Here is a 25,323-nt window from a genome sequence, read left to right as displayed (position 1 = left end):
ACGCCCAAGGCCTCAGCTGGTTTGTGTTGTCCTAGTAGCCCGGGGATGTTCGGTAAACAAAGTAAATGTTTTACCCTTTCTCTCCTAGCCTCGCACATGACTCGAACCCCTGCATCCCCCTTTTAAAAAACAAAAAAAGTCCACACACTGGTGATGGGCCTTTACCCAGGGGTAGAGCGCTAACAATAAGGTGGCTGTGCCTTTTGGCTGTACTCTGGTTGTGCTTTTCATGGCAGCAGAGCAAAAATGCTAGAGGAGACCAAAACAGCCAAGTTTTCATCAAAACACCAAAGGACGAAACCAACTCAGGCCGCAAATGTGTGTTTGAAGCACAAAAGTGCTGATTTGAAATCCCAATTCAAACATTTGATCTGTCCTCTCTTATTTTGTTAGCATTACCTATTTACCACCTTCAAACATACTTTCTCAAAATGGTTCAATGGCAGGCTCGCTTTTTGACAAGATCTATTAAAAAATGCATTTAAAATGCAATACATTGAATACACCTCTGAAACTTTAGAAAAAAATCTAAATAAAGGTATAAAATATATTATATTGTTATCATAATCAATATAATACATAATTCTAATGTAATATAATATTATTAATATCTAAAAAACTGAAATAAACTGTATATTCTATCCCTTTAACTCATCACAGAAAACTTTAAGCATTTTTACATTTTTAAAAAAAAATCAAGTTGACAACAGGTTGAATTTTTTTTTTTGTGATCTTGTTGGTTTTTTTTGCTGAATTTTTTTTTTAACTAATATAATTACAATTATCACATTTCTTGCCTCATTTAAACTAGGTGATTTTTTTCAAAATTATCCATTTGCCATTGACCCAAATTCAGGCAGTTATAAAAGTTTTATGACACAGAGTTTGTGTGTATTCTTGAAAAGAAACAGCGAAACAGAAAGATAAGATGGAAATTGATCTCTGCTAGACTGTCTGTCTGCTATTCACACAGACATTTTCCCGAGGGACTGCAGAGAATCACAGACAGGGAAAGGCCTTGAGGGCGACGCACTAGTAAACACAAAGACAAAAGCAAAAGCCTAAGGGTTTTACTGTTTATCAAACTACAAGTAGGCTATTAGTGAAAAGCAGTGTTTGAAGTCTGATAAAATGGTTCAGACCCATCTCTTTCTATATAAGGAACTGTAACATTTGTTATATTATCTACTCAGGTTGTAAAGTGGTTAGTATAAACCAGTATGACTGACTTTCTTCAAATGGATAATGCAATGGTTTCTTTTTCCATGCAATTGTTGTGAATGGGGTGCATTAAAGCTTGAAAAACAAAAACAAGCCATAAACCTAATTTGGATTATTTATTTTTGTAACCATGTTGTGTCTAAAATATGAAAGTTAGTCATGTTAACGTCTTAATTATTGATTTGGCTTATGACTGATATGAGATATGCAAATTTAACAGAAAGACATCTTCGGTTGGTGTCACATCAGAATCATCGAACAATTACTGTTCAGTGGCTAACTATAAATGGCTAAAAACATGCAGGAAAGACAAGAGCATTCGCAATTCAGTATCCAAATAGATGTAAGAACTAAGACCAATCATAATTCAGTGTGCATACAGAAATGATGCCACTGTGTAAACTTTGGTAAGACTTTTTAAATGATTTTGGAAATAAGTTTCATCTCTCTAAGGCTGCATTTATTTGGTCAAAAATACAGTAAAGAATTATTGTGAAATATTAAGATAACAAAGTTTGTATCATGATGTTCCTTCAGAAATCGTTCTATGATGCTGATTTGGTACTCAAGAAACATAACAGTTGGACTGCTTAATATTTCTGTGGAAGTCGTGAAACATTACATGTTTCAGGATTCTTTTATTAATAGAAAGTTGTTGTTTTTTTTTGTAACAATGTTAAAAACTTTAATGTCACATCTTATCTAATGCATCCTTGCTGAATAAAACTAATAAATGACTGACTGCCCCAAACTTTTGAGTGGTAGTGTAGGCCAAAAAAAACGTCTGAATTAGGCTAATTACAGACGAACAAACCTCTAACCATAATGCATGAAGAATATCAATAGGAATCACCATACTTTGTCTGATTTAAGTTACTGCGTAATATGACTCTGCCCTGAGATGATGTGTGTGTGGAGGCTTGGCTGCACATGTACTGTATGTGTCAACAGGAGTGGATGATATGGAACTTCATAACAAGCCATCCACTCAAACATGCCACATCACACCAGAGGCCATTTCATGTCAGCAAATTGTTTGAATGGACTCGGCTTGACGTTAATTATCTTGTGTTTCCCTCCCCGATCAATAAAGCAACTCAGTTCGAAATCCCCAGCAATCAATTTCCAATGCGAGCAAGATCTATAGAGGGTGGAGTGCATTTTTACAATGTCACAACCGCAGTCATGTGAACGGAAAATCCTATTGGATTTAATCAAGAGGTTACACATTCGAGTCCAAAAGCGTACTTCAAGGCTTTTTGTCATTCATTAACCTAAACTACATTATTGTCAATGACAATGGCAAAATTCCGTCGAAAAATGAAGTAAGTGTGAAGCAAAGTGACATTTGCAAAAACTAAGGTTGCTGGAAAATATTACCTTTCATCACACGTCCAACTTTTTTAACAGTAAGCACACTTACGGATCGGTTCGTCCGGGGAGCCAAGGTGTGAGTGGATGGACTCCAGAAGGTCATAATCATCAAAATCCAGCACAAACTCCTCAAAGTCCTCAAAGCCGGCCAATGCAAAGCTTGCCAGAGGGTTTTCCTGATCCACACAATGCCCCTTTCCAGCACCCTTATCAGGGCATTCCTCCCCTGAGCTACCTCTGCTGTCCTTCTCCTTCTCCACGTCTGTCATCTCCACACCTGGTGCCTCCGGATCATCCAGGATGCCACCCTCTTCCGCGACGCTATTTTGTACCTTCTACAAAGTAGAACTCAAAAAAACTCGAGGATATCCTGGAAGCGCAAATTTCTAGAACTATGGAATGACCAGAACTATGGATTGTCCAAGAACGGCAAGTTAAAGAAGAAAAGAGGGAAAAGGGATAATGTCTCAGCTAGGCCCTCATTCCAAAGAGAGTTTGTAAGATCCACCTGGCTGCCTGATAAGGAAATGGTGTCTGGCCCCAGGGTTTCCAAGCAGTAGTTCTGCGAGACGTGTCCTCATGTACGCAAGCGAACAGCAGGGATCGCTGGAATTGGCTGATGATCCAGAGGAAATGTTGATACAACTGAACTACTTTTGAGGTCTCGCACTGATCTATCGGCTGCCTCTGTGCTTTCCATGACGTTGTCGATTGATCCCGTGGCTGCATGAGGGACAGAGATGCGGATTTTCCCCCATCAGATACAGAGCTGGTTCCAGCACCCTATCAGAAAGCAGAGGTGAAAACCTCCATCCGGAACAACATCGGCGCAGATGAAGTGCACAACATGGTGCCACACATTACACAGCACTGTCTCCACATGACCGATCTCCATGGAAACCATGGCTGCTTCTAGATCTCAATCCTGTCTCGTTTTCAAGCGGTTACCTGCACAGGGATTAGCCAATCACAGTTCAGATGAGTCCAATAGTCCATATAGCTGGACGTTTACAAGATTTGTATGCATATGAGAGGGACATTTAATTTTTTGGACATTTAGATCTCAGTTATGTTTCATTTAGATAAGAACTTTCTCATTTTAATTCTTTAGGAAAAAACAAATATAGACTCAAATTAGTCTATTTTGTAGATAAGATAAAAGAGAGCTCAGATCATTTGATTTTTGGGAGAATTTAATGAGAAATATGAGGAAATTTTCTCAGGAGAATGCAAGAAACTGCAGAAAAATTTTCCTTTTTACAAAATCGATTATATTGAATTTAAATGTTCACTGTAATTGCTGACGAGGAAAAACCAATGGGATTGTTACGAAATGCTCCGAGACTGGGAGATGTAGATCCAAGTGCAGCTTTATTTAGAATCATCAAACAGGCAGGGGTCAGGAAACAGCAAAACAGGGATATCAGAGAGTGAGCGCAGAGAGTCGTCAGGTAACAGGCAGGAGATCAGGGCAGGCAGCAAACAGGCAGAAGTCAGGAAACAAACCAGGATCAAAACCAGAGAAACCAGAAACAGGATATACGCTCAGAAATTACAAGCCGTGGCAATGCAATACTTCGCAAAGAGTCCTTGTTTGAATGTGGCTTATGTAGGCAGTCTGAAATGAGGTGCAGGTGTGCGTGTAATCAGTCACAGGGATGAGGCATTATGGGAAACGGAGTTCTGGTGAAGTGATCAGTTCTGATGTGGAGTGCCCTCTGGTGATTCTCTGGGGCACTCCAACTGGTGATCGTGACATAGCCCCACCCCAAAGAGCGGCTTCCAGACGCTCAAAACAAACAAAACTGTCCAGGTGGGCGGTGGAGCGAAGGCGGATCTGGGGGTGGGATGGAGGACCAGGTCCGTGGAGCAGAAGAGGAGCAGGTGACCAGAGCGTATCAGGTTGAGCAGGCGACCAGGGCGGAGCAGGCTGTGCAGGCGACCAGGGCGGAGCAGGCTGTGCAGGCGACCTGGGCGGAGCAGGCTGTGCAGGCGACCTGGGCGGAGTAGGCTGTGCAGGCGACCTGGGCGGAGCAGGCTGTGCAGGCGACCTGGGCGGAGCAGGCTGTGCAGGCGACCTGGGCGGAGCAGGCTGTGCAGGCGACCTGGGCGGAGCAGGCTGTGCAGGCGACCTGGGCGGAGCAGGCTGTGCAGGCGACCTGGGCGGAGTAGGCTGTGCAGGCGACCTGGGCGGAGCAGGCTGTGCAGGCGACCTGGGCGGAGCAGGCTGTGCAGGCGACCTGGGCGGAGCAGGCTGTGCAGGCGAAGGCCAGGGCGGAGCTGGACGAGGCGAAGACCAGGGCGGAGCTGTCGGACTCTCAGGCGTCCAAGGCGAATCAAACTGTGGGCATGACCAGGGCAGAGCAGGCTGTGGACGTGACCAGGGCGGAACTGTGGGACCCTCGGGCGTCCACAGCAGTGAAGGTCCCTCAGGCGGCCACGGTCGTGAAGACCCCTCAGGCGGCCACGGCGGTGAAGACCTTTCAGGAGACCACGGCGGTGAGGACCCCTCGGGCGGCCACGGCGGTGAAGACCTTTCAGGAGACCACGGCGGTGAGGACCCCTCGGGCGGCCACGGCGGTGAAGACCTTTCAGGAGACCACGGCGGTGACGACCCCTCGGGTGGCCACGGCTGTGAAGACCCCTCGGGCGGCCACGGCTGTGAAGACCCCTCGGGCGGCCACGGCGGTGAAGACCCCTTGGGCGGCCTGGGCGGTGATGCCCTCTCAGGACCAGACACCGGCTCGGGACCAGACACCAGCTCAGGAACAGACACCGGCTCAGGAACAGACACTAGAACAGAAATGGTCACAAACACAGAAACAAACTCAGGAACAGACACTGGGTCGGCCATCTTGTCCGGAGACACTGGGTCGGCCATCTTGTCCGGAGACACTGGGTCGGCCATCTTGTCCGGAGACACTGGGTCGGCCATCTTGTCCGGAGACACTGGGTCGGCCATCTTGTCCGGAGACACTGGCTTGGAGGCGGCCATCTTGTCCGGAGACACTGGCTTGGAGGCGGCCATCTTGTCCAGAGACACTGGCTTGGAGGCGGCCATCTTGTCCGGAGACACTGGCTTGGAGGCGGCCATCTTGTCCGTAGACACTGGCTTGGAGGCGGCCATCTTGTCCGTAGACACTGGCTTGGAGGCGGCCATCTTGTCCGTAGACACTGGCTTGGAGGCGGCCATCTTGTCCGTAGACACTGGCTCGGAGGCGGCCATCTTGTCCGTAGACACTGGCTCGAAGGTGGTGACGTGAACAGAATCTGGATCAGCAGAAGTGATTTCAACAGTCTCTGAATCGGCCATCTTGTCTTTAGACACTGGCTTGGAGGCGGCCATCTTGTCTTTAGACACTGGCTTGGAGGTGGCCATCTTGTCTTTAGACACTGGCTTGGAGGCGGCCATCTTGTCTTTAGACACTGGCTCGGCAGAAGTGACGTGAAGCGTCTCTGGCTCGGCAGAAGTGACGTGAAGCGTCTCTGGCTCGGCAGAAGTGACGTGAAGCGTCTCTGGCTCGGCAGAAGTGAAGTGAAGCGTCTCTGGCTCGGCAGAAGTGAAGTGAAGCGTCTCTGGCTCGGCAGAGCTGACGTGAAGCGTCTCTGGCTCGGCAGGGCTGACGTGAAGCGTCTCTGGCTCGGCAGGGCTGACGTGAAGCGTCTCTGGCTCGGCAGGGCTGACGGTGAGCGCAGGCTCGGCAGGGCTGACGGTGAGCGCAGGCTCGGCAGGGCTGACGGTGAGCGCAGGCTCGGCAGGGCTGACGGTGAGCGCAGGCTCGGCAGGGCTGACGGTGAGCGCAGGCTCGGCAGGGCTGACGGTGAGCGCAGGCTCGGCAGGGCTGACGGTGAGCGCAGGCTCGGCAGGGCTGACGGTGAGCGCAGGCTCGGCAGGGCTGACGGTGAGCGCAGGCTCGGCAGGGCTGACGGTGAGCGCAGGCTCGGCAGGGCTGACGGTGAGCACAGGCTCGGCATGAAGCTCAGGCATGTTGTGGTGAAGCTCTGGCTGGACGGTCTCTGGCTGAACGGTCTCTGGCTGAACGGTCTCTAGGAACGCCCCCTCGGCCTTATCCTCAAAGCCCACAGTAAATGATGAGCCGCTAATCCTCAGGGCGAATTCAATATACTGATATAAAGTCCATTGAGGGGTATTATCAGGCATGAGATAATTTATTATGTCCTTAAGTCCATATCGGAAAGCATCTTTTAAAACTGAATCGTCCAAGTCTACCCCATGGCATAGCTCACAAAATTCCTCAACATATTCCTCTATAGAACAATTACCTTGGCTGAGGCGGAAGAGACTAATAAGTGGGTCCATGGTGGATCTCGGTTCTCTCTCGGCTGCTGGATCTGAAGTGGCGAAGTATTCTGTTACGAAATGCTCCGAGACTGGGAGATGTAGATCCAAGTGCAGCTTTATTTAGAATCATCAAACAGGCAGGGGTCAGGAAACAGCAAAACAGGGATATCAGAGAGTGAGCGCAGAGAGTCGTCAGGTAACAGGCAGGAGATCAGGGCAGGCAGCAAACAGGCAGAAGTCAGGAAACAAACCAGGATCAAAACCAGAGAAACCAGAAACAGGATATACGCTCAGAAATTACAAGCCGTGGCAATGCAATACTTCGCAAAGAGTCCTTGTTTGAATGTGGCTTATGTAGGCAGTCTGAAATGAGGTGCAGGTGTGCGTGTAATCAGTCACAGGGATGAGGCATTATGGGAAACGGAGTTCTGGTGAAGTGATCAGTTCTGATGTGGAGTGCCCTCTGGTGATTCTCTGGGGCACTCCAACTGGTGATCGTGACAGGGATATTGAGACTTTTTTTTTTCCGAAAAAATAAATAAATAAATCAAATAACTTAAATGAAATATTAAAATAAACAAAAATATTCACATTGTTGGGAGATACAATTGGAATAGTGAGACAATATTTGTGGTCATTCAATACACTTAACTAAATGTATAGAATATGCTGTATATTCCCAAAAAAATAAATAAAATAAAAAAAAATATCTCCCTGTAATTGTACTCTAATCATATTGCTGTAGCAGAAACAACTGAGATATGAAAAAGAGGCCATTTGAGATTATTCAACAGTGCAATTACAAACTATTCTAAAAATAAGAAACAAACAATGGGGTCATTCACAAAATAAGTAGGAAAATCAATTATGTGGTTTACACAAGTGAGCATTCGGACATTTGTGGAATCTAAATGCCATATAAAGGTGTCACACTTGTCAAAACAGTGGCATGGAGCGGGACAGAGTTAGACATGAGCCGTTTATAGCAAGCTAGTGTGATGCAAGGCTTAAATTCAATGGCCTGTTCCAGTGTGGCGGCCTCATTTGTAATTTGCTGCGGTAGAGCAGTCAATGCTTCCTCTTTTCTAAAAGCAGGAAAGGCTGCGGGCGGGTCTTTGGGAAGGATAATCAATTGGAACAGTGAAGTTAATTATAGCTGGAGGGGAATCATCCACAGAGCCGTTGCAGCCCTCACCTAAAAGCACTCTGCTGGACCCTGGCCTTCATTCACAGGGACTAATTTAGCCATATTAGCTGCACTGTATGTCACGTAGAGTAAACGGCAGTATCATTCATGAAATTAGCCTGTATCGGCGCGCCACATGGAAACATCTATGCTTCCTTCAAAACCCAACCAGCTCCAGGCATGTTAGCACTAAAGTATTTATTAATAAAATGTTAAAAATATATATAAGCAGCACAGAACAATTGAACTAATTGCAACTTATTAATATACCAAAATATAAAAAACAATTTTAGCAATGATATATTAAAATAATATACAATGATAGCAACTTATTAATATATCAATTTAAAAAACAATATTAGCAAGGATATATGATATATTAAAATAATAACAGTGCTGTCAAACGATTAAAATATTTAATCGCGATTAATCGCATTAATGTTGTAGTTAACTCGCGATTAATCACACATTTTTATCTATTCTAAATGTCTCTTGATTTCCAGAGTTTCCATTCAAAATCTTATTGGCATCCATTTCGGCGTCTCGCGCTCGTCATCCACTCAAAACGTAACGTTAACCTACTATTTGGCCGTCTCGCAAGCCCAAACGAGTGTGTGTGGCGTGCCTGTTGTTTTGTTTCCGGTCTAGCTAGATCCGCTTGCGCTTTGGTCGACGAAGCAACAAAACGTCCTTCTCGTGCGGCGCAAGCCATTGAAATGAATGGGTTTCATAGCGCAGCGCGTAATGTTGCAAAAGCATATGAAAAAAAAATACAAAGTTTGCTAGGCCAAAAAGACCGTTAATCGCGCAATAAAAAAATTGACGCCGTTGGTTTGCGTAAACGCCAACCCGGTCTCATCCCAAGACGTCATATAACTGACGTTTTGGGACGTCTTTTGACCATACGTCAATATTCGCCTTTTTAGGGCCCCCTTAAACGTCGGTAGATGAGATTATGGGATCCTAACTCTACCCCATACCTAAACCTAACCCTAAACCTAACCCGTCACCTAACTGACGTTAAAGGTAAAGCGTCAGTTGTATGACGGCCCGGGATCGCCATCTACCGACGTTTAAGGGGGCCCTAAAAAGGCGGATATTGACGTATGGTCAAAATACGTCCCAAAACGTCAGTTATATGACTTTTTGGGATGAGACTGTGTTATAAACGCCGTTAATTACGCGTTTAAAGGGTTTATTTCCAACCCCGTAAGACCTTCATTCATCTTCGGAACACAAATTAAGATATTTAAGATATTAAGATCACTCCTGTATACTAGTCCATAGGCTTCTTGAGGGAATGACTTGCTGGCCTCAAAAAGTCATTAAAGGACATCGTTAAAATAGTCCAAGTGACTACAGGGGCTCAATCTTAAGTTTATCAAACGACGAGAACACGCGCAAAAACAACAAAAATAACGACTTTATTTCAACTATTCGTTTATTTCTCCCTCTGCCTCGAGTCAGGTTACTAGTTTAATAGCGTAGGCCTCTGTTATTGTACGTCACACGCATCACACACATGACCAGCGTCGGCCAATAGTGAGCCTACGTGTGACGTAGCTTTACGCAATCACACTACGTTAACTGACTGCAGGCCCATAGAGAAGGAAGTGAATAGTTGAAATAAAGTCGTTATTTTTGTTTGTTTTTACACATAAAAAGTATTCTCGTCGTTTGATAAAGTAAAAATTTAGCCACTGTAGTCACTTGGACTATTTTAACAATGTTTTTGATGACTTTTTGATGCCAGCAAGTGTCATTCCCTCAAGAAGCCTATGGACTAGTATGCAAGAGCGATCCTAAAATCTTAAATATCTTAATTTGTGTTCCGAAGATGAATGAAGGTCTTACGGGGTTGGTACAACATGAGGGTGAGTAAATACATTTTTGGGTGAACAAACCCTTTAACTGACAGCCCTAAATAATATACAAATAATATTCAATGATGGAAACAATAGAACTAATAATGATAGAATCTTACTCCTGTTTATCCACTATATTGTATACACTCACTATACTGCACACACACACTAAACTACTAAACTTAGCCTCTGAAAATCATCTGGCTCAATAAAATTGTGTTTCTAGCCATTCCCATGGCTTGAAAAATCACCACATCACACAGAGGAACAGCTGGGAGGCCAGCTTGAGCATGGGAGCCCATTTAAAACAAACCTCTCGCGTCAGGAAGAACTGTACAATGCTGCATCTAAGAAAACATCCATAGTCATGTGCAGCACATCTTCAGGGATTCTCCCAGACACGTACGGGACTGACTTCAGTGACGTTCAACAAGATAAAAACACTAAAGAAATAAAATACTAATTTGCACTTTCCAGAAATAGGGTGCCAAAGCCCACAGATCAAACTAAATATTATCAGTGGTGGACGAAGCACACAAATCAAGTACTAGAGTAAAAGTGCAGATGCCCCATTAGTTCTCCTTTTCAGTTTTATGTATTAGAAGTAAGATGTGACTGACAGGTGTGTTTTGCTGTTAGGTTGCAGCTCAGGCTGACATTGTTATGAATTATTGGAAATTATTATTTTTTTTCTCTTATAATAACTTTGGTAAACAGGTCGAAAAGTTAAGCTTAGCAATTGCGGTCAACACTTCTATCAAAAGGCATTTGATATTGTATACCTATTCTTCATGTTATGTCCCGCTGTGGTGAAAATCAAGTTTTTAATGTTGTTTATACATCTATGCGTTTGTTTGTTTTTTATATGCTTTAAGACAAACCATTTGCAAATTCTCATGTCAACACGATTGCTGAGTATTTGCTCCTTAAGACTGCAGTGATCTTAAGGCTCAGTCTCAAAAATGCAGTTTGAATTGAAATATCTGGTGATTCTGACGTCACAAACTACCTGTAACCAACAGGTTAACATGTTATTAAACTAGAAGGGGAGTCTCGAGAGAAGCATGTATTTTTCAGTTATGATATGAAAAATTGGATAGATTTAGCAATACAGCAGGAGTATGATGTATATTACGATGTTATGATGAATTATAGATATGCCTTTCTCCACTGGCAATCTAGGTTGTTCATAGTGTTTCTGATGATAGTTAGAAGGCAGCTGTCTGACTCTGAAATGGCGAATGGGAACATGGTTTGTGCAACATTAGCAACACATTATGATCTGTTTGATAACAGTCAAACAAAAGGCTAATCATATTAATTGTTTTTTGGGGGGTTTAGGGATCAGGGGGTGGAGTTGGGTAGGTTTAGGGTGGGTTTAGAGATCAGGGGGTGGAGCTGGATAGGTTTAGGTATCAGGGGGTGGAGCTGGATTGGTTTAGGGATCAGTGGGTGGAGCTGGGTAGGTTTAGGGGTAGATTTATGGATCAGGGGGTGGAGTTGGGTAGGTTTAGGGTTGGGTTTAGGGATCAGGGGTGGAGCTGGATTGGTTTAGGGGTGGGTTTAGGGATCAGTGGGTGGAGCTGGATAGGTTTAGGGTTGGGTTTAGGGATCAGGGGGTGGAGCTGGATTGGTTTAGGGTTGGGTTTAGGGATCCGGGGGTGGAGCTGGATAGGTTTAGGTATCAGGGGGTGGGGCTGGATAGGTTTAGGGGTGGGTTTAGGGATCAGTGGGTGGAGCTGGATAGGTTTAGGGGTGGGTTTAGGGATCAGGGGGTGGAGCTGGATAGGTTTAGGGGTGGGTTTAGGGATCAGGGGCTGGAGCTGGATAGGTTTAGGGGTGGGTTTAGGGATCAGGGGTGGAGCTGGATTGGTTTAGGGGTGGGTTTAGGGATCAGTGGGTGGAGCTGGATAGGTTTAGGGGTGGGTTTAGGGATCAGGGGGTGGAGCTGGATAGGTTTAGGGGTGGGTTTAGGGATCAGGGGGTGGAGCTGGATAGGTTTAGGGGTGGGTTTAGGGATCAGGGGTGGAGCTGGATTGGTTTAGGGGTGGGTTTAGGGATCAGTGGGTGGAGCTGGATAGGTTTAGGGTTGGGTTTAGGGATCAGGGGGTGGAGCTGGATTGGTTTAGGGTTGGGTTTAGGGATCCGGGGGTGGAGCTGGATAGGTTTAGGTATCAGGGGGTGGGGCTGGATAGGTTTAGGGTTGGGTTTAGAGATTAGGGGGTGGAGCTGGATAGGTTTAGGGGTGGGTTTAGGGATCAGGGGGTGGAGCTGGATAGGTTTAGGGTTGGGTTTAGAGATTAGGGGGTGGAGCTGGATAGGTTTAGGGGTGGGTTTAGGGATCAGGGGGTGGAGCTGGATAGGTTTAGGGGTGGGTTTAGGGATCAGGGGTGGAGCTGGATTGGTTTAGGGGTGGGTTTAGGGATCAGTGGGTGGAGCTGGATAGGTTTAGGGTTGGGTTTAGGGATCAGGGGGTGGAGCTGGATTGGTTTAGGGTTGGGTTTAGGGATCCGGGGGTGGAGCTGGATAGGTTTAGGTATCAGGGGGTGGGGCTGGATAGGTTTAGGGGTGGGTTTAGGGATCAGTGGGTGGAGCTGGATAGGTTTAGGGTTGGGTTTAGAGATTAGGGGGTGGAGCTGGATAGGTTTAGGGGTGGGTTTAGGGATCAGGGGTGGAGCTGGGTAGGTTTAGGGATCAGGGGGTGGAGCTGGATAGGTTTAGGGTTGGGTTTAGGGATCAGGGGGTGGAGCTGGATAGGTTTAGGGGTAGATTTATGGATCAGGGGGTGGAGCTGGGTAGGTTTAGGGGTGTGTTTAGGGATCAGGGGGTGGAGTTGGATAGGTTTATGTACATATGTAAGGTGGGTGGGATCCAGATCCAACTCCTCCCCAAGGATTTAATTTTCTGCAGTGAGGACCATCTCATTATGTGTCCAACGTTGTATAGAGCGATATCATTGTGCAGCGTTTACTTAGTTGGTTGACCGAGTGAATCTCTGATCGTTTACTAATCTCTGAATCTCCACATATACGAAATGAAGCAAGGGTGTAGTAGAGTTACATTCAAGCTATTTTAAGGCATTAAGATTTTTTTTTTTTTCACAGGGAAAACTTTTAAATATGTCATTTTGGTGACTAAAGATGAGTTTTAAGGGATACAATTATTGACTACAGGGGGACTTTAAATAACAGTATTTCGCCCAAACCAAAAAAAAAAAAAAAAAGAAAAAACATGGGATTTGTCTTTATAATACTTTTTTTTAAAGCGATGGGACATTCTATTTGTGGAAAGTGCCAATTACACTCTTGCAAGGGTTTTTAAAGGAGTAGTAGTATTCTTGGACTGTCATACCCTGTAATCAGTTGAGCTTACTTTATTAAGGATAATCATTAATGTAAAAACAACGGGAAGCACTCTGGTGGATGGCGTGGATCCAGTGACCCTGACCACATCTGAACATCTCGAAGGCTTGTTTACAGCCGCGGGAAAGGGAGGAGAGGGCAGGCCAAGTGCTGACCATGGCCAGCCAATGATCCTGCTGCTCTGCTTTCCACCAAAACACATTTATGAGTATGGACACGAATACCCCAGCGCCCCGAAACTTACCAGAAAGCTTGCCAATGTGAACGTCTAAGTCCACTATACAAACACTCCCTGTCATCACTCCCCTTCTCTAGAGTGAGATTTTAAAGAGCATTTGGAGGGACTACAGGCTTTGGCTTGTCAAGATCAAGTTAAACCATCGGCCTGAGACTCTGTCTTTGGTGTGGTTCCAATGACACATGAAATCAAACACGCCCATCTAATTTTGTTTGAGTTACTACACTGATTTCAATTAAGATCGAACGACCGCGACAACATGGAAGTTGTCTGCTTTAATCCTTGTTTTAATCATCATGGCTACACACACTGAAAACTCAAATCAGTTAGTGCACTGTGATTCTCGAGACAAAAGGCTACAGTTGCATTTCGTGCTCATAAATGTACACACCCCTTGCAGAATCCAGGAAAAAGGTTATAGATTAAACCTTAAATAAGAGCATATAAATGATGTCCTTACTTAATTAAGCACAGAAGAAGACATTTATAAGGAAAAGTCATATAGTCAGCCTATTGTTATCAGAAAAAAAACCCTGAAATAAAGCTTTCTTGATTTAACTAGTCATCTACAAAAGATTCATGCTTACTACACTACAGAAAAACAACTACAGTATAAGTGTTTTGTTTTCCAGGTAAAATATCTAAAAATCCTGAAAACAATTCAGTTTTTTTGAAAAGCAGCACTGTTTTCAGGGAGTGTATAATTTATCTGTATTAAGTTTTAGATTTTATCACTTAAAAAAGTCTCCCAGTGTACTAATATTAAAGCTGTATTCATTAAAAAATAAGTCCTAATGTCTCATGCAGTGTTGCTTCTCAAGTATCTCAAATATATCTTATTTTTATTTGAAGACTAAATAATTAAGATAAAACGCTATTTTGATGACCCCAATATTATGATGATAAATTATTTGCATCCTCCAAATTGTGAAAGGACAAATGCAAAACAAAGATAATGTATGTATAAATAATTATTTAATTGTTAATATTTTGTTGTACTGATAAAGAATTAAGAAATAAGAATCTGTGAAATAGAATATTCTAGAAATGCCCAAACTAATAGCAGGTTGATGATTTGTTCCATGTCTGAAAAAAATCGATGCGTATTAGCGTCCCGCTATTTTCATGACTCCTTCAGAACTGATTTTGCTTACTTTTCATGTCATCCAGGTCAGCGCTGGCAAGCATCTGCGCCTCTGCTTCGTCTGTGGGAACTTTCTGGTAGACCGCAGTCTCCATGGCTGTCATGCTGCCTATGCAGATGCGTTCTCGTAGGTCGTAGCTGTTCCGCTGGGCTCCAGCCAGCCGGTGGACGGGCTTCCTGCGAAACCAGCCTCGTGTTGTCATACTGGCAGGTTCTGGAGAAGGGCTAAACCTGTTAAAAAGAAACCTACAATTGAACACTGTTTTTTTACCTATTGTTATTAGCAAGATGAAATGAACTGAGCAGGATGCATTGCTAATAGAGCACATATTTCATAGCTAATAGAGCACATATTTCATTGCTAATCATGAAATATGTGCATGATTATAGGTGGCTGGTTTAACCACATAACACCTACTGTATGCTGAAAAGGTTTACAAGAAAAATTCGCTTTTGATTTAAATGTGCCCCTATTATGCTTTTCGGATATTACCTTTCATGCAGTTTGTAAAATAGCTGTTTGTGGATGTAAAAGGTCTGCAAAGATTTAAAGATTCACTGTAAAAAATAATCGTGATTTTAACGGTAAAAGACCGTGTTGTTAATTGGTTAACAGAAAGTTTCCGTACTATATATACGGTAAATAACTGTGATAGATCTCATGGTACATTTAATGTATTTTTACTGTAAATTTACAGTTTTTGAAAGTGAAAAAGAACAACTCATTGTATAATTTACAGTGAAAAAACGTAAATTGACATTCCCACAATTCGTTGTGTGACACTTCACATTTGATGTATTTTTGTTGAAATAACTATATGGTTCCTCATGGTTTTCTTGTTGTTGTTGTTTTTTTCTAATCAGTTATGTACATTAGGGTTTTATGTTACATTTAATGTTGTTAAATTAATGTTTATTGCATTTTTTTTATTTCATGTGTGTTCAGGTGTGGTACAAAACAGATATCAATTCTACAATACATTAGTAAATTACCATTATTATAAAATACGGTTTATTGCTGTAAATTTTAAATTAAGTCTGTAAACACCATAATGTTGCTACCGTATTTTTGACGGTAAAGTTCTGGCAACCACAGCTGCCGTTTTTGATTTTTTTTTTACAGTTTTATTTTTCACAATGAATTGCACAATAAATAAATAAAGTCCCCCAAAAGAAAGAATCGATTCTGAACAGCCGAAACGAGTCGTCAGTAAAATTCCAGTCTTACTTCTGTGACTTACAACAAGTCAATAAATAAAATGCCACTATATCATCAATTTAATGCTGGCCATATATCCCAATCAGTGTGTTGTTTGGAAATTATACCCCAAATTAAATTAGTCAAAAAATGAATAATATATATCAAAAAATTACCCAAGTCCAAATGATACTAAAGTATCATTGCGCATCACTTGGAGCATTTTTGTTCATTTAATTAAATTCAGGGGCCCAGACAAAATATACAATCAAAAGTCTCATTATTCAAAGTAACGGCACTGCAAATAAAATAAAAAAAAAACATTATTAAATAAGGCAGGCAATTATGCCTAATGATGTTTTATTTGTACATTCCCCTTAACCAAGTTTGCATATATATGCTGCAAGAAGCAGGATAGCCAGCAGAGGGCAATAAAATACAACTTTTCCAGCTCACTCATAGGCAGTCATGTTCTTTTCACAGCATCACATTGTATAAAAAAAAGTTGCATGATGCCCTTTCCATTGAAAGCACATCCAAATGTAACTGCTGTGAATACACCATTCAAATGAATCGTTTAAGAATGAGTGAACTTACACTAATGTCTTGAATGTATTGTGTATTGTTCATTACTCTAATAGAACCTGATCTAAATAAAATGCACGCAATTGATTGCTTACAATTATTTCTGACATAGCGCTGAATAAATTTGATGGCTACACATGAGGGGGAGTAAATGATGACTGTATTTCAAGACTCATTCAGGTGTAGATTTCAATACCGGTTTGAAATCTTTTCCTCCTCTTCTCCATCCGGTCGTTCTTGTGTTTTCTCCTCCATTCCGGCAGGGATGGGTGGGGTCTCCTCGCTGCCCGGGGGTCTCTCGCTCTCCAGATGAAAACTGGTGATAGAGAGGTCGGCCGCCAAGTCCTCCTCACTTCCCAAACTGAGCTGTAAGATCACATCATCTGTCAGCATCTCCCTATTACCCTGCAATCTCTCAGACATATATCCATACATATGCATCAGTGCAGAAAGAAACTGTGCTAAAAGAATATACCGTATACAGCATATTCTTTTTTTAATAGTATGTGCAACTGAATGCAATAAACTCTTCAAGCAATAGTACTCCAAATTGTTGTCACATGACCTCATTGACACATGACCTGTCCAGGTGGTTATGTTTTGTCTTCAAATCAAGATGCATTTAAATGGATGCAGTAAAATGGCAAGCTATTATCTAAAAAAAAATGTTTGTTTGTTTTTTGGAAAACAAGACATAGCATCTTATGGCCTTTTACTCATTTAGTAAATCTTGATTAAAGAGTTTAGATATTTGGACTGGAAACAAGACAAAACTACTATGTAAAAAAAAAGCATTTTTTTGCCATTTTTCACATAGTTTTTAATTGCATATAGCCTTCATAGATACATTAAAAATGAATTATTAATTAATTTTGGATTATTGAAAGAAATAATCAAAAGATTAATCGACTATCAAAATAATCATCAGTTGGCCCCATCAAAAAATGTCTTAAATTCTGATGGTTCAATCTCAAAAGTCAAGAAAGAGACATTTCATATTAAGGCGAGACACTGCAGGTGAATAGGATAAAAAAATTTAACTTACAGATGTCACCATGAAACTTTACCAGTTGATTACTCGCATAAATAGGAGAAAAAAATGTATTACAAGTTTTCTGTAATTTTATGTTTAAATATGCTAATCAGGCTACATCCAATTAAATATGCGCTAATTTGCACATATTTTGAAGTGACGAATCTGACCATTAAAAAAAAACAAGGATCAAAATTATGTTCACGTTTTGTTAATATATTCAATGAAAAGACATTTTCAGATAGGATTATGAATATCTCCTTTTGTTACCCTGTAAATCAGAAAATCCTGCCAATAGCCCTAAAAAAATAGATTTCCGCCCTATTTTTAAGAATAAAATGTCAATAAATCAGGCCAAGAATGATATATCAACAAATCCCTCAGAACAAACCTTCACAATATAGTTAAGAATACGGCTGTAAAGTTTGGTGTATGTACATGCTACAGGAGCGGAAAATCATCATAAAACTCATTTTGAGAAAACGGCCTTTAAAGATTTTTATGGGATTGCGCATTTCGAGTTAAATGGCCCATTTTACTTTCATGATTGGTTGCTGATAAACAGGAAATGACCATATTTGGATCCGACAGCATTGAAGAAGAGAGAGAGAGCTTTCTAACGGTGTGTTCGATGACAGGGTGTGGATCGCGATCACGGAGCAGCGGGATGATTTTGAGGAATATAGGTGAAATCTACACACGCAAACAGACAAAATGTAGTAAAATAATGACCTAAATGTGTATTTTGGACTTTTTTTCAGCACAAGTCTGAAAGACGACATGTTATTGGATACAAATAGCCCAAAATCTCAAAATTGACCAGTGAAACGTTTTTGCCTGCTGTGTGTCTCGCCTTAAAGGGAAGGTTTAGTCAAGTGCATTGCATTGTTTGATACAGTATACCAGCAGAATATCCAGGTACATCAGTAGTACTAAAAATTAATGTATACTATACTTCAATCTACAAAAATAATAGAACCGTAAGTTGAAGTAACCTGAGGCAGCTCTTCAGATGGCTCAGTGGGCGTGGCTGCTTGGCACTGGCCCTCCGTCTCAGACTCCGCCTCCTCCTCATCAACCTCATGAATAGTGGGCGTGACATCTGACGGGGGCACGGACGTCTTCTTTTTCTTCCTCTTTTTCTTTCGCCGGCGGTCCATGCTGAGAACCCTCTTGCGGAAACGCTGCGGTGGGAGGTGGGTGGACAGGGGGTGGTGGGTGTGGTGGAAGGTGTGCCGGTGATCTGCGCATAAAGAGAAAGAGAGAGATTAAGTAAAGGATGATGTTCAGACTGCAAAAGAAAGAGACTGCGGAGTGATACGAGAGACTATCACAGGTCAATGATTCAGTTTATTGTCATTATACGAACACATTTGGCGAAAAAGAATGCCAAACCGTCAATCAGAATCAAGTATTCCAGAGAACCATGTAATAAGCAATTATGAGGTGTGTCACAGATAATTAAGCTGCCATTGCAACATCTCCATTAGTTGGTTCCTCTTGCTCAAATTTCTCTGTTGCCACTCAGGTATCTCTTATTTCACAGGCTTAAATCTTGCATGTTACATTTAAAATGTACATAAATTAACAAGCTACAGCATTTTGTGAATATGATGTGCAGACTTATTTCAGTATTATACACAACAGTTCAAAATATTGAGGTAAGTATTTATTTTAAAATACTTAGTAATTTAGTAATTTATAGAATTTATAATTTATAATAATTTAGTACTTTAGTAATACTTGTTTAAAAGTGACAGTAAAGACATTTGCATTGCAAATAAATGCTGTTAACTTGCTGTTCACAAGAATCCTGAAAAAAATATACATTATGGTTGGTTTCCACAAAAATATAACGCAGCACAACTCTTTTCAACGTTGATAATAATAAGCAGAAAAGTTTCTTGAGCTGCAAATCAGCATGTTAGAATGATTTCAAAAGGATTTCAGAGTAATGAATGATGCTCAAAAATCAGCTTTGATCACAAAATGTAAAATGACAAAATAGAAAAAAAAAATAGATTTCTAAAAAAAAAAATGTAAAAAAAATGTAAAAAACCAAACAAAATAGATTTATAATTGTTTTAAAGGAGTAGTTCACTTTTGAAAAAACTTTTGCTGATAATTTACTCACCCCCATGTCATCCAAGATGTCCATGTCTTTCTTTCCTCAGTCGAAAAGAAATTAAGGTTTTTGATGAAAACATTCCAGGATTTTTCTCCTTATAATGGACTTCAATGGGAACCAGGTCCAACCGAGGTCCAAACGACAGTTATAACAGTTATAGATACAGCTTCAAATGTCTTTAAACGACACCAGACGATGAATAAGGGTCTTATCATGCGAAACGATCGGTTATTTCAAAGCTTATTCCAAAAATGTAACTTTTCTAAGGACAAATGCTAGCCTTTCTCCATTCTGTGAGGCGCGTTTGCAACGTCACGTAATACGTAATTACGTTCAAAAGGTCACGGGCGACGTAGCCAGAAGTACAGAGTCAGAGTGTTTACAAGTTGAACGCATAGGTTGAACGTGCAAACTAACTCAAACGCCGTTTACAAAAAAGGAATTAAAAGGTAAAACAACGATGTCGGACGATTTTGATTCTGTACTTCCGGCTACGTCGCCCGTGACCTTTTGAACGTAATTACGTATTACGTGACGTTGCAAACGCGCCTCACAATATATTACAAGGCTAGCATTTGTCCTTAGAAAAGTTACATTTTTGGAATAAGTTTTGAAATAACCGATCTTTTCGCATGATAAGACCCTTATTCATCGTCTGGTGTCGTTTAAAGACATTTGAAGCTGCATCTGAAACTCTTATTAACACTGTCGTTTGGACCTTGAACCATCCGGTTCCCATGAAAGTCCATTATAAGGAGAAAAATCCTGGAATGTTTTCATCAAAAACCTAAATTTCTTTTCGACTGAGGAAAGAAAGACATGGACATCTTGGATGACATGGGGGTGAGTAAATTATCAGCAAAAGTTTTTTCAAAAGTGAACTAATCCTTTAACTTATAGTTTTATAGTTATAGTTTTTCTTAACATGTACAGTTTTCACACTTTTAAAAAAAAAGTAGTCTGTTAAATCAAAATCTTTCTCGGCTGACCACTACACTTGAGATCGGATCATCCTAGTCAGATTTCCAAACCTGAAACAACATGGCTTAAAGATTATTTAAAATGGAGAGCACATATAATTATGGTTACACATCAGATAGTACTTACACTCAAAGTCTTTCTCATTGTAGCTGCGGCCCATTTTTTCTGCGCCATTGATGGCAGACTCAGTAATGATGTCCCCGAACCTCTCCACAGACAAGGCCTTCTCCCATTCCTCATCTTCTTGTCCTGCTGTGGAGTCCTTCTCTTCTTCTGACAAAACCTGCAGATGAGATCATTAGAAACCACACAGTAAGTGCCAGACAGATGTTCCAGATGCTAAAATACATTTGAGGAAGTATAGGAAATAAACTTGAGGCCAAATGATTCCTTCTGGCATGCTCTGAAGAATTTGAGAAGTTACGGCCAGATGTTTTATGTTCTTCGAGATTGAACCACAACCACACGTCCATTAGCGCTCACCCAGTGCACCGCAATTCTGGATGGGTTATCAGCCACGAAGAACATGGTGACTGAGAGGCATCATTTGAGATTCTAGGTAGGTTTTTATCTAGGTGGCTTGTACTATTGGAAAAGTCACAATTCAGGACTGTGCCTCAAATCTTCTGACACTGTCAGAATTTCATCTAAGGTATAGTACCTTTAATAGTATTGTTAATATCTTACAGTATCAAGAGTATGTCTTCATTAAAATTATCTCATTACCACCATGATTAAAATAAAACAAAACTCTTCGTCAAGGAATGTTGAATGGGACATTGGAAGGGCCAATCATATTATAGCGGCCCCTATGGCCCCGCCTACAGTTCCACCAATGGGAGGCATCTAACATTTGCCTTTGAAGAGCGGGATAAAGCATGCTGACAGGCTACAAGGCTCGCAGATCAGTCGGAGTAAATGTCACGGTGTCAGCGGGAAGTCAACAGCAGCCCTGCAGCGCCCCCATTAACAAACACAACTGCATTCAACAGCACCCGTGTCATGTCCAACAAGCGCCAAGATTCAGAACGGCCAACTGAACTCGGCAAGCCAACAAATCATTTACCCTGAAGCATTAAAACAAACACGAATCCTTTAAAATAGTCACATTTTCTTTCATTCTCAAAATAAGCACGGGCAAATGGCAGGCCTCTCTATAATTAATCAGAGCTGATGGGGCAAATTTGGCAAAACTGAAACGAGATGAACAAATGAGGCACTAAATAAGACAACAAAGTTTCTTTGTTGTCTGTGACCCTCAGTTTTGCATAAATTAATGAGGACAATATTTCATTAAGCTCTGTGTCTGCACGCTGTGTGCCAATCTTTAATCATTGCTGAAGTGGTGACTTTAATGAAGACCTGTGAAGTCAAATGATAAACGGCTGGCTCTGATCGTATGGGAGGCCTTGGAAATGAGCCAGTTTGAGACACTGGAAAAGTCCATTCTGCTGTATCACACGATTTCTGCTCCTTCATGCTTTTGGATGGATGCTTTTCCAGGTTTTGTTTTACTAAAGGAAAAATGGGCTTTCAACAAAACTTGGCTGCCTATACAGTAGAAATGTAAAAAATAAAAATGTAAATGAAAATATCGAAGAAAAAAAAAGGCTACAGTCATCTATTTTGCCAAAAAGGTATGAAAAAGTCATAATCCATAGGCCACTCCCACCAGTCTGCTATAGGCTTGTTTGCATGGAAGCTCATTTCCGTCACAGAATAAAACATTTTAAAAGATAATTGTGACTTCACAATTGCGAGTTTATATCAAGTCAACTGGTCAAGTTGTCATGACAAAGACACTGACAGGTTATATGTCAAGATGTCATAAAGACATCATAAACAATGTCATATTTGCATTCAAAATGTCATTATTGAGCGAAAGACACTTAATGACAGTTGTCATAAACCCTACATCATATTCAAGACATATGTCATGTTTATGAAGGTGTCATGTCAGTCGTATGCACACCCCTTCAAGTAAAATGTTACCGGGGTATCATCACAAACCTCACGTATTTTACATCCTTATTTTATTACAGTAATGTTTTACAATAACAAATATACTAATGTATGTTTTTTTTCTTCTTTTTTTTAATTTAACACTTTTTTCCTACAATAAATATACTATATTATTTAAATAAGCTCAAGAAACGTGAGGATGCATTGCGAGAATTTGGAGTAATTAGGAATATGTCCCAATTCAAATGTTCTTAAAAACAGGTAGAAATAAGCTAGGGTGAAATTGGGGTGAAACCTGGTCATGTTTTCATGAGCAGCAATGTAATATTATCCCTTTTCTCTACCTCTCTGTTCAGTCACCTCTCGGTTTCTCTTCTGTAATTGCCCTTTCTTAATTACCATAATGCATCAAAAGAACAAAACACATCAGGGTTTTCAGAATAGTACTTTTTTGAACAGCATTTCCCACTGTTTCTCTACTCAATGTAAAACAAAGGACCCAAACAGCATTTGCTCTTGCAGTTCTCTGATTGTGCAAATGTTAATGGCTTGAGCAAGACTGAGTGCATGTGCTCCCAATAAAGGTTACGGGTTATTTCAACTGCAAGGTGAACAGAATGACAATGGGAATTCAGTGAGGACTGGCAGATGTGTTTGCTTGCTGTTAGCAAGTGCTCTGGGTAAACAGTAGATAGAGTTACATACGTCATAGGTGGCTGCCCGCTCTGCCGAGATACTGAGGGCTTCTCGTGATACCAACATTTCGGTAGTCGATTCCAATGCAGTGAAATTTCAGGATTATCTTCATTATATTTATATATACGTAGTGCTGTCAAACGATTCAAATATTTAATCGCGATTAATCGCATTAATGTCATAGTTAACTCGCGATTAATCGCACATTTTATCTATTTTAAATGTCTTTTGATCTCTTTTTGTTACATTATTTTTTTTCTCATTTTAATGCTCTTATCAACATGGAAAAGTCGATTAGCTTGTTCAGTGCAAATGTTTTTTTTTTATTATTATTAATGAAAATAACATTGGAATAGTGTTCAATTTCACACTGACATATTTAAATAATCTCTCACACAATGTAACACTGTCTATCAACAAAAGGGTGAAAGAAATACTGACGAGGCCCTGATAGCCTATTGACGAGGGGGTGGAGAATTCGCATCATCTGTGTGTGTGTGTTTGCTTGGTCATCATCAAGTGGTGTTTCAGACTGGACGTGCTGCGATGATGATAGCTCAGTTCACAACGACAAAACACAGATCACTTGGTCTTGTCAATGGGACAATTTGGCAACTTTTTAAAAGTAAACTTTCCATTCAGAATCTTATGGCATCCATTTCGGCGTCTCGCGCTCGTCATCCACTCAAAACGTAACGTTAGGCTACTATTTAGCCGGCTCGCAAGCCGAAACGAGTGTGTGCGGCACAAAACGTCCTCGCGCTGCGCTCTGAACCCATTCATTTCAATGGCTTCCGCCGCGCGAGGACGTTTTGTTGCTTCTTCGACTAAAGGGCAAGCGGATCTAGACCGTAAACAAAACAACAGGCACGCCGCAAACACACGTTTCGGCTTGTGAGCTTTGAGTGGATGACGAGCGTGAGACGCCAAAATGGACCAGGACGCATGCCGCGCCCTGTTGCAAAAGCATGTGAAAAAACTACAAAGTTTGCTAGGACAAAAAGACTTAATCGCGCGATAAAAAAAAATAACGCCGTTAAAATGGGTTTGCGTTAAACGGACAGCCCTAAAACGTATATAATAAAGAACAAAGTAAATGAATGGTGTAATTTTTCTATCCCACTTTTCAGAGGCAGCGTTCCTGTTGCATCTTGTGAATTTGAGTGACTTAAAAACCTGCAAAAATGAGAAGAAACGTCTTTCTGTTAAATTGTCTCAATAGAATTGCTGCGGGCTGTGAACAAAAATCAACATACGACATTAGCACTGAGGTATGATTCACTAACAAATTACTTTATTCTGATCTTTTTTATTGATTTAGGCATTCTACAGCCCCCCACTGCTCTCCCCTCTTTAACCAGAGCCATCTGGATGCTCCACGTTGTTGCCTATGGCTCTTCTTGAATTAGCACTTGTGTGCCGTAGGTCTTGCACAGAGAGTTGTTAGAGCAGTGCCCTGAGAAGAGAGGAGAGGATGGAGGAAGCTCAAGAGGGAGAACTACCAAGAATGTATGCTACTTTAATTCCAGCTCACTTCTAAATGGCGGAAAAACCCTGGTGTAAGTGTTAGTCAGGGATTGTCTCTCTGTTCTTGGCTGCCTGAAAAGGTCACTACTTTTGGGAAATAGTGGGACTGTGAGAATAAATGAGTGTCCTGTGCTTACACAAAGAGCTCAGGTGGGCCTCCACAGTCACCTGAGACCCAGGCCAGACTTAGCAGGCATACCTGCAGCTTTAGATGGCACTTCCAGCTCCAGAATAGCTCCTTGAGCAGCCTCCAGACAAAGAATAAGTGTAACCTCATCGGCCACAGGCTAGAGAAGATGCAGTTACCTCTCTCAGCTGAGGCACACATTTTATGCATGAGATATCAATAGCATGGTATCTTTCAAGTCGATTCTAAAGTTAAAAATGTAATGAAACCACATTTCTGCAGTGTCAGAAGTACTTGATACAAACTCAATTCCATACCTCCATACCACGCAATGTGTTCTTTAATACTTATTACACGGCTCTGTGGAATACTTGATTCTGATTGGTCAATCGA

At 41.5% G+C, this 25,323-nt stretch overlaps 1 protein-coding gene across 3 annotated transcripts in view; it reads right to left on the bottom strand.

Annotated features, from left to right (window-relative positions):
* slc4a3 (solute carrier family 4 member 3) overlaps positions 1–25,323 on the bottom strand; it is an 86,914-nt gene that overhangs the window by 32,347 nt on the left and 29,244 nt on the right. For 2 of the 3 annotated variants that reach the window (XM_039683538.2, XM_039683539.2), the window contains exons 3-6: positions 20,745–20,901; positions 18,505–18,752; positions 16,673–16,842; positions 14,704–14,924 (exon numbers count right to left, since the gene is read on the bottom strand). In XM_039683538.2, coding sequence (XP_039539472.2) covers positions 14,704–14,924; positions 16,673–16,842; positions 18,505–18,752; positions 20,745–20,901 — 796 coding nt within the window. Of the gene's footprint in view, positions 1–2,644; positions 3,352–14,703; positions 14,925–16,672; positions 16,843–18,504; positions 18,753–20,744; positions 20,902–25,323 lie in introns of those variants that run through there. The other variant, XM_039683540.2, reaches the window with a different exon arrangement.

This window comes from Pimephales promelas, chromosome 7 (genome assembly GCF_988280905.1).
Source record: "Pimephales promelas chromosome 7, fPimPro1.hap1.1, whole genome shotgun sequence".
In the NCBI taxonomy this organism is placed as follows: Eukaryota; Metazoa; Chordata; class Actinopteri; order Cypriniformes; family Leuciscidae; genus Pimephales; species Pimephales promelas.
Note: the sequence above shows the minus strand (reverse complement) of the source record. Positions and strands in the feature narration are given on the sequence as shown.